This window comes from Callionymus lyra, chromosome 14 (assembly GCF_982586985.1).
Source record: "Callionymus lyra chromosome 14, fCalLyr1.hap1.1, whole genome shotgun sequence".
Taxonomy (NCBI): Eukaryota; Metazoa; Chordata; class Actinopteri; order Syngnathiformes; family Callionymidae; genus Callionymus; species Callionymus lyra.
The window spans coordinates 19,323,372-19,333,532 of NC_141831.1; the positions used below are offsets into that span (position 1 = coordinate 19,323,372).

General features: G+C 36.8%; 1 protein-coding gene across 1 annotated transcript; it reads left to right on the plus strand.

The window, feature by feature from the left end:
• The first annotated feature begins 3,487 nt into the window (after positions 1 to 3,487).
• On the plus strand, positions 3,488 to 9,023 carry yipf5 (Yip1 domain family, member 5). The gene is made up of 6 exons (XM_087806925.1): positions 3,488 to 3,590; positions 4,563 to 4,680; positions 6,274 to 6,446; positions 7,625 to 7,770; positions 7,846 to 8,027; positions 8,476 to 9,023. The coding sequence occupies exons 2-6, from the start codon at positions 4,571 to 4,573 to the stop codon at positions 8,636 to 8,638; spliced, it is 774 nt and encodes a 257-aa protein (XP_087663051.1). The 5' UTR covers positions 3,488 to 3,590; positions 4,563 to 4,570; the 3' UTR covers positions 8,639 to 9,023.
• The last annotated feature ends 1,138 nt before the right edge of the window (positions 9,024 to 10,161 follow it).

The following is a 10,161-nucleotide window of genomic DNA, read 5'->3' on the forward strand; positions in this document are numbered from 1 at the left end:
AATACACCATATTTGCATTGATTCTTGTTCTGCTAATAATCTTGGTTTGCGTCATCATTCGTCCTCTCCTGTCTATCTGGGGTGTGTGAGGTGTTCGCTTTGAGAAAAGCCCATCAGTGACATCACGTTTATGTAACTCAGGCAATAACACATCTCAGAAAAAGTGACAGATAAGTGTCATCTCTGAGTATAATTTTGGGCGACCCCTATGGTTGTAATAGGTTAACGTTCACACAATTTCAGCAGATCAATCAGCTCACTTGATAGCACATAGTAATCTTATGAACCGTAAGGACATGGGTTCGATCCCCGTTCCCGACAAGATTTTCTTCCTTTTTTTAATTTAATGTTTTGCATGTCTTTGCGTGTGATAATGATTAGTTGGTAGAAATTATCTCTTACGTCCTGGTGCTTAGGAAGGTTTTTAACGATTTTCCTATAGTTATTTTTTTTTAATCTGGTGTATTAGTGATGGATAGCGGCAGCTCTGCGTGCTTGGTTTGGAATATCAGGTTGTTTATTATTATGTTTCTGTTGAGAAAGGGGAAGTCTGCTTAAAGAGCACCACCTTAAAAAAAAGGTCACCAGTCGCCACTGGTTGACGGAAGCTATCGGAAGTGTTTGGTGAATGAGGACAAACTAATGGATATTTAGGTAATTTCACATCTGGATCTCACTACTCGTCTGATGGAAGCATCTTAAAACATCTCCGTTTGAAACAGAAGAATACAAATTCATCTTTAAATTAACTTCTTTACCAATATGACCTTCATTTTTTCCTTTCTTTTGGACGTGCCATTCTCCTTACCGACCCTAAAACTCCTTCTCCTCTTCAGTTTCCACCAAATTCAGTCACAGATTGAGAAATCAAGCTCCAGTACCAGATGCCAGCTCATTTAATCCACGCAGGCGTCGAAGCTGAGGGTTTTGGAGAAACATTTAATTATATGAGCTGAAAAAAAGAATCCATCTTGTCTGTATTGTGAGGAAATGAGAAGAGGCATGTCGTCGCATTTACATGATTATGTAGAGAAAAGAAAAATCCTTTTTTTTTGCTGAGAGAGGGATTTTGTCGCCTTTTAATTTACAGAAAAAAAAACTGGGAGTCACTCAAGTAAATTCATTAGTTTAATCCGCACGTCCGAGCTCACTTTGACTGCGGGATTACAGCCCAGGCTTCATAAAAGGAGTCAATCATGACAGAAAACGCTGCTATAAATTCAATTACCATCCGTGGCACTTTTCAATTATCTTTCCATTAAGTGGATTAAGAAGGAAGAGGCGTATGGAGACGGTTCAAAGTGCGCTCGAAGATGAAAGGCGCCGTCGAGAGGAGGAGGCGACGACTTCCTTCCACGGATTCCACTCAAAGGAGAAATTTGCTGCGTCTAATTGATTTCTCTCATCATTAAGTGGAAATATGATAATGTCAGCCCTGCTGAGAGGCGGAAACAGATTGAGATTATACCTGTTTTAGTTTGAAGACAGAATCTTATATACAAGTTAACTATAAATATTAAAAGAAGTAAAAACAAATCCTTTAAATTTCCTTTATTGGATTTTCTTACACAAAAGAGATGGGGAATACAGTCTTTAAAAGATAACATTCTTTACAATTTATATTTAGAATTATACTAATATAAAATATGTATAAAAATATGACCTCACAGGGCCACATGACTACAGTCAAAGGGCAGCTTTGCTCAGGTCTGCCACAACAGAGGTTATGCTCTCATGAAAAAGTGTCATGTTGTTTAGAGGTCAGTAGGTGGCGCCATCAGTTTAAAAATGATGTGATATCTTATTAGAACAGTTGTTCAAAACAAAGGAAAGACCGCCATCTAGTGGGCTCTGAAAATAATGACACTGCTTCATGAAGCTTCATCAGACAATCACTACTTAACAGAGATAAAGGAATGTATCCCAGCTACCTGGGGCAATCTGGAATGACTCATAAAGGCCACTTGCACACACCGTCAGACCATTTAGAACCATAAATTAACCACTTTTTAGTGGATGTTTGAAGGAACCTCAGTCATAATTTGACTTTATTGTCAGTGTACAGTTACTATTTTTGTGCAATACTACAACAAGATAGAAGTGTTACTGATGGTCCTATAATACAGTATTAATAATTCACTAATATTCACTTTAAAAATGAGAAATATTTGGTTACACAATATGGCAGTTGGTCACAAAAACATTACACACTGACTATTTTCCTGAAGTATTACTTGTAACAAGGGTAGCCAGGAGGAAAAGTGACGATGAAAGAAGGTGAAGAAGAGAGTGCAGGCAGGGTGGAAGGAGACTGTTGGAGATAGAGAAACAGGAAGAGCACCACGGAAGGTTCAGGCTGATGAGGATGGGATGAATAAGGAGACGAGGAGAATACCACTGACTAGAGAGGAGGAGAAGAAGAAGAAGGTCACAAACCTAAACTGATTTTTTGGTGTATCTCTTGAAATATTTTCCTTTTGAAATGATGGTGCATGAGTGAAGAAGTTGTATACAATTCTTTAAATAATAACAACAAGACAGAAAACTAAATAAACATCCTTTGTTTGGAGAGGAAGTGTAAGGGTAGGTATGAAAAAATGTTTATATAAAGATGTATTATAAAATGTTTATATAAAGAAATCACCCATCCGCCTCCTGAAAGAAAATCTTCAAAATAATGGTATGTTGGGGTTTTTTTAATTGTCAAAGGAAATAATGCGGTTCAAAATAATGACATGATTATACTGGAGTTATATAGTCAGTTCATTTACCTTCTTTGATTCAGTATTTCTCCAGCTACTCACATCTCTCCCTCTCTGCATCTGAGGTTCGCCCTCCACAGAGGTCGGCGACTTGTTATTTTACATTATCTGTCATCATCAAAGAGGCCAGCTGTGCGCCATTTTTTTGGGAGCCCCGCAGTTTATTCTCTGCTACACTCTACCGTGATTGATCTCTTCCTCTTTTTACTAATGGAAGAGACTACCTTTGTTCTTGCCCGAGGCTCACGGATTGTCCTTTCATATCATCTCCGGCACTTTGTCTCTGTGTGCGACGATTACACACTCGTCTTTCAGCCGCCGCTCGGGTCTCTGTGGATGTGGGCGACGACAGATAATTTGATTCATCTATATTGGCTCAATATTTTGTACTTTTTCACCCTTGAATATTAGCAGAGTTTTGCAATTTAATCATGTTTTGAGTGTCTGTTGGTCGTTGTGTGTTTGTATTATTATTTTTATTATCATTATTGTTGTTGAAGTTGTTGTTGTTGTAGTAGTTGTTGTAATTATATTATTCTATTCTTATTCTTATCTTTCTTATTATTATTATTATTATCATTATTATTATTATTATTATTATTATTACTATTATTATTATTATTATTATTATTATTATTATTATTATTATTATTAGTATCTTACTTTCGCCTGCCTGTAGTTGTCACTGTTCCTCTTTGGTAACTTGTTTTTGTCCCTCGCCCGATTCGTAGCTTCCGTTTGACCCGGAAACGCTATCCCTACCCTCTTGACACGTAGCAACCAGAGCCGAGTTGGCAGGAGCCTGTTCACGACTGGCAGACGCCACAGGTGAGAGATAAGAGGATTCTGGATCGATAATAATATTTATAGTTATCTTATAAACGGGACGGACTGACGTTCAGCTTAAAAATGCTCCAGGCGCAGCTCCGTTGCTTAGCTAGTTAGCATTAGCTTCTATTTTAGCCACCCAGAGATCAGCAACTTTCACTGTAGGTTTAGACGATATTTGCAATAAACGACGCTAAAAACTGAACATTTATGTGAATAATTGATCAAATCTTTGTATTGGAGCTTGCTTTTATGCATTACGTTCACGTAAGATGCAATGGAAAAGGCATTGCATTTAGAAAGAAAACCATTTGAAACGTCATTGGTAAACACATCTGTTTATATTTTCTGATTGAATGTTTTGAATTACAAATGTTATGTTGTGTTTATACATTTAAAGCAACTTAATCAGTATTTTCTTTTACATAAAAACGTAACTACCCATTGTTTGTTCTTAATTTACTTAACTATTTTCATTGATATTATTTAAACAAATCATGTATTGCTTGTTTCTTTTTGATAGGATAGTATTGGTAGAGTATTTCCTTTTATCGTTTTGTGCCAAAATATATTTTCTTTTTGTTTCATGTTAAATAAAAACTTATTGTGTTGTTTCAGATTATAAATTCTTGAAATAAAGCATTGTCTTTAAAAAGACATTTACAAGTCAGTTAGTTGGAATTATATGTTTTATTGTGTGTTTAGATGAAGGTGGAAACTCGAAGTTTGCTAAACAAACTTGCCTCTAAAAAGGCATTTTATAACTGTTGGCTACAATTGCCTTTTTTATTTTTTATTAATTTGTTTTGGAATGCAGTATACAAGGTTAAATAAAATGCTTTATAATGCATTAGGTGTTGTATTTTGATTGTTATGAGTAGATTGATTATGACTTATCTTGACCATCCATGAATCAGTCCAAAATCTAAATTGTGTGTATGTATCATAATTAGTGTATTGTTTTGTATTTAGAGTGCGAGATGTCGGGGTTTGACAACTTCAACACTGACTTTTATCAGTCCAGCTACAGTGTCGAAGACCAGAACCAAGCAGCATATGGGTATGGTAACAATGAGGACCAATATAACAAGTAAGTGGAGGAATTTCTTTTATTCATGTCGGCTGTGTACAACATGATTAGTGGCTTGGAACAATTTTGCATGCACTATTTCTTTAATCCATGTAGTCATATCCGTGTTAAAAAGGGGTTAATACATTTTAGATACTAGATAATAGGGGTGACAATGTTTCACATGTAAACAGTTACAGGGATAAAAATTCCGATACCGATTATTAGTAGCCAAGAGGCCAATAAGCGATATTTGGAGTCGATATTAATTTGCAGTAAAAGTTAATATATATTGGCTTAAATTTTTTGACTAATACAAACGCCACAACAAACACTTCACTTTGTTTAAATGGCTTTAAGCTAGGGCTGCACGATTCTGGACAAAATGTGAAAAAAACAAAAAACAATGAACAGACGTACTATATTCACGGCAAATAGTTCTTCTGCAAAACGTGCTCAAAGTGAGGTGAAAATATATTTATTAGTCAATATTAGATCAACATTCAGTGCACAGTAAAGAAAAGTACAAACACTGGTCTCTCATTCTGCCTTTTACTGCACACACTCTACAAATATAAATGACTTACTTGCATGTTTGTACAGTTGCAATTGTTACTCTGTCATATATAAGCACATCCTCTGTCATACACATCAATATATTTTCATTTATACTATTAGAATTGTGTGATTGTTAAAGGTAAACATTTTTTTTACGGTTTAAATCTTTTGTAAATTCCAAAATAAATGTAGTGCCGCTATGCAGGTTTGGTCCTGCAACATCACACCTACAATTAACGAGGTGTTTACTATTTTTAGGGGCAATCAAGTTGCCCAAAAGCTTCAGAAAATAACATCTAATTTTTTTCAAAAGGCAGCCACAGCCCATGTCGTGTCACATCAAGGCTACTCAGGGACACGGTGGCAGTTTTTTTAACACACTTCTAGTGGACAGGAAGTTAAATGTAGGCTATATAAGGCAGAGTTGACTCTTGGATGCTGAAAACAAAAACTGTTGGGCTTCTTATTCTAGCCTTTACTGTTGCGTCTTGTTGTTGTTTATTGACTAGGAGGTGTTTAAATAGACACATACATCATAAATAGATCTTAAATCTAAGTTGCTAATGTGTTACACGACGGTTACTAGTCTTAAGTCTCACGTCTAAATAAAGTTGTAAACATTGACACCCCTACTAGATATATATTTGGCATGATGTCATAGCTTAACATTTAACATTGAAACCCTCAGGCCTCCAATCTGACAATAATGTAAAATAAATACTTAGTTTTATTTAACAATCTTCCTGTTTGACAAGTTTATATTTGTAGATTGTACATTGTTTTTCTGGTCAGAACTTGCAAATAAAAACCCAGACAGTGCAAAAACTACCAGTTATCGTGTATATCGCCATTTATTTTCATCATTAACTGATAAATTATTCATTGTTATTATAATTATTTTGATTATAATACATTTTTTGTCATTTATACTATCAATAAAACTTTCTGAAACTATACTGTATTCAAACAAAAGGGAATACTTTCACACATTATTTGCTTGAATTTAATGAGAAATACGAAAATGTCTAAATAATCAGTTTAATTTTTCCCTCGTAGGCAATACAGCCAGTATGATTACTCCCAGCCGATGGCCTACGCCTCCCCAGGAATGATGCAGCCCCAGCAGCCCTACACAGGACAGATCTTCCAGCCCACACAGACCTACACCCCGTCCACCTCACAGTCTATGTATAGCAGTAGTTTTGATGACGAGCCGCCGCTGCTGGAAGGTGAGTGCTTCGGTTCTGAAGCTCATCTATGTAGAGCATGTTTGTGATTCATCTTGAGGAGTCTTAGTAAGCAGCTCCGTCTGTGGTTGTTTTCCGATGTTTGCTTTGTTTCATCTCGTTTGATAAAGCTTTGTTAAGTCTGACGGCTTCAATGATTAAACCTTGTATCACGAAGAAGCTACAATTTTAAGGGGACACTGAATTTCGGTGACATCTTCTGATTGTTCTACTGTCATTTAGTTCAATTAATGGAACAGAAGGCCAAAATATGTCCAAACATCAGCTTCGAAAACCGCTGAAGTCGACTGTATCCTCTCCTCCTCAGTCGTCGCCCGGGATGTCATTGTTCCTTTAGCTGCAGAGGATGTAATGACTGCCGCCATCTAGCGGCGGAAAGTTAAAATGAACAAACACTGTGAACATTTACATGTCAAATGAAATCTAAAACCATATATATATATTTATACATACATTTATATTTATAACGCACTTTATAGAAACATAATCCATAAAATAACTATCATCAAATTAAATTTGAAGCCAATAATAATAATACATATTATAATTATTATTACATTTTATTAATACAGTGCTGTTAAATATTAATACAGGATCGTCGACATAAATATTGCAATACAGCCTCTCGATGTCACACGCGGCCCTTGCATGGTTTTATTTGGTCCACTTGGAGGCAGCTCAGGTGTTTTAAAGATGATTTACTTTACCTTGTTATTGTTTATTTAATTTTTCTCTTTTTTAGAGCAAAGCCATTATTATTATCCTTTACAAAAATAGGTTTTTTTTTACATTTTTTAATCATTTAAGAGAATCGGCTACTTTTTATTTTCCCTCATTTGATTTGATTTATATGAAAACTTTAAAGTTTAAAATGTGTACCTTTATTATAATAGTTGTTTTTCCATCATTCTTAAATGTGTTTTATACAATATTTTTTCTCAAATGTTTTGTGTCTAGCATAACATTTGATCTGTCTTTAAAATTAATATTCCATGTATTTAAATTGATTTATTGGTTAATTAGACTCAAAAAACAAAGCTTTTCAACCTCATTTCTGATTATTGTATTTTAAATCTTAAAAAATGTCGTTGTCAACACGTAGGATCGGACTGAAGGATTTGGATCTCATGTGTCAAACCTACACTTTTCTTTCCGTCCAGAATTGGGCATCAACTTCGACCACATCTGGCAGAAGACCCTGACAGTCCTGCACCCCCTGAAGGTGGCCGACGGCAGCATCATGAACGAGACGGACCTGGCCGGCCCCATGGTCTTCTGCCTCGCCTTCGGCGCCACACTCCTCCTGGTACGAACCCGACGCCCGACGGGTCACGCGCTCACCCGAGCCGAGCAGTAAAAAGTGTATTTGTCGTGTTTGCAGTCGGGGAAGATCCAGTTCGGCTACGTCTACGGCATCAGCGCCATCGGTTGCCTCGGCATGTACTGTCTCCTGAACCTCATGAGCATGACGGGCGTTTCTTTCGGGTGCGTGGCCAGCGTGTTGGGGTACTGTCTCCTTCCCATGATCCTGCTGTCCAGCTTTGGGGTCATCCTCTCTTTACAGTGAGTAAAAAGTATTGTTTATTATTTGTAATTATGTTCTAGTATTATTGCTTCTCATATATATATATATATATGTACTGTATATATATGTTTTTAATTACATAAAATTATGTCATTTAACTTTATGACTAATATATTATAAAACTCTTTGTATAGTCAAATATACTCGTACTATAATGTACTTTTACACATTTTTATTTTACTATTTTCTTCTCTCGACTCGTTTTTAACGCTTGTGTTATGTCAGGGTCAAGGTGACCCGAAGGCCTAAAAACAAATGTGTTTGTCGTATCCGTTGTGTTGTCTCTGGGTCAAGGTGAGAACACTCAAGGCGATCAGGCCTTCGGGTTAAAAAAAAAGAAGAATGAAATCGCGTTGCATTGCATTGTGGGTGAAATTAAATATTCCTGTTTCTTCACCGACCCCTCACACGCCTTCTCCTGCACAGGGGCATGCTGGGAATTATACTAACAACGGCGATCATCGGCTGGTGCAGTTTCTCCGCCTCAAAGATTTTCATCTCGGCTCTGGCCATGGACGGACAGCAGCTGCTGGTGGCGTACCCCTGCGCTCTGCTATACGGGGTCTTTGCCCTCATCTCCGTCTTCTGAATGGAACATTTGCAGCTCAAAAAAAACCCACCGGACCGCCGCCCCCCCCCCGCACACACACACACACACACACGTCCTCACACACACTCTGATGTTTCAGTCTGTAGCCGACCGCAAGAATCTATTCAGGTTTTGATTTCAAATCTGCCCTTTTTTCCCATCGTACCTCTGAAGTAAAAGAGCCCTTCAGAGAAAAGACGCCGCAAGAATTTACAGAAACTTCAAGAAGCTCAGAAGCTGGCGGCGACAAAGGGGGCGGGGCTTCCTGCAGATTATTGAAGGGCGAAGGATTTTTGTAAAAATACTTTCATCAACTCCTTCTGCTCTATTTTATTGTATTTGATGCCTTTAATAAACACAAAGTTCAGCTATGAGTTTTGCTACATCTCTGTGTTTTAGTCACAGTTGTTTATTTTTAAGCTCCACGCTGTGGTTTGAGTGTTTTACTGCACATTAAAGTTGTCACGAAGGTTCGTCTGATTGATGGTGTTGAGCGTGACGACGACGAGCAGAGCTTTAGAAATAAGCTGAAGTTCAGCTCTTGTTTTAACTGAAAAGTTTGATATTTGGTCAATATTTAAATATATTTTCTTTAAAATTTTGCGAACATTTCCTCTACTCTATCAATATTCACAAATGTGAAAATGAATAAAAAAATAGGAATGGTCTGATGAAGCTTCATGAAACGGTGTCATGTTGTTTAGAGGTCAGTAGGTGGCGCCATCCGTTTAAAAATGACGTCATGTTTCATTAGAACATTTGTACAAAACAAAGGAAAATAGTACAGAGACCGCCATCTAGTGAAGCTTCATGAGAGCGTTGCTGTAAAAATAAAGATTTATACTTCCTATACATCAGATTAATGTCATTTTATTTTTTCTCTTTTTTAATTTAGTAAAATAGTCAATCATTTCTCAAAGAAATTCTCTTTCATGCCTCATTTTCACCCTTTTTTTGCAATGATTCTTACATTTTTGTTAATTTAATAACCAAATGAATTCAGTGTTTTGATGAAAGGCTTATTATTTTTGAGAGCTGTTATTACTTAATCTATTATTTCCCTGTTTTTTATTTTGTATATAATAATGTTCATGTCATTTTCATATTTTCCATTTTTGTGGTCTTTCATGCTCCCGTCCGCTGGGACTCGTCACATTCCACGAAGAACACAAATCTGCCTCACAACAAGTGAAACCTGAAAAGCTCAGCAAACAAAGATCCAGGAATCCTCGGCCTTCATAAATCATGTTGCTTCTCATCAAGTTCAGACGACTGCGGAATCTGTCTTGACATTTCCAGGCCACTGAGGAGACGAGCCTCGGCGCTCACAGCTGCACGAGTACACAAATCATCGCAGGAGTCTTTGACAAACACTTCCAAAGCAATTCCTGAGAAAAGCAATTTTCCATTTTTCCATTGAAGCTTGAAACCAATGAATGCGTTTTGTAATTTGATTATTCTTGAGACGTTGTTGACTTGTCTTATGAAAACCTAATGGAATAATTTTTAAGGTTACTCGAACC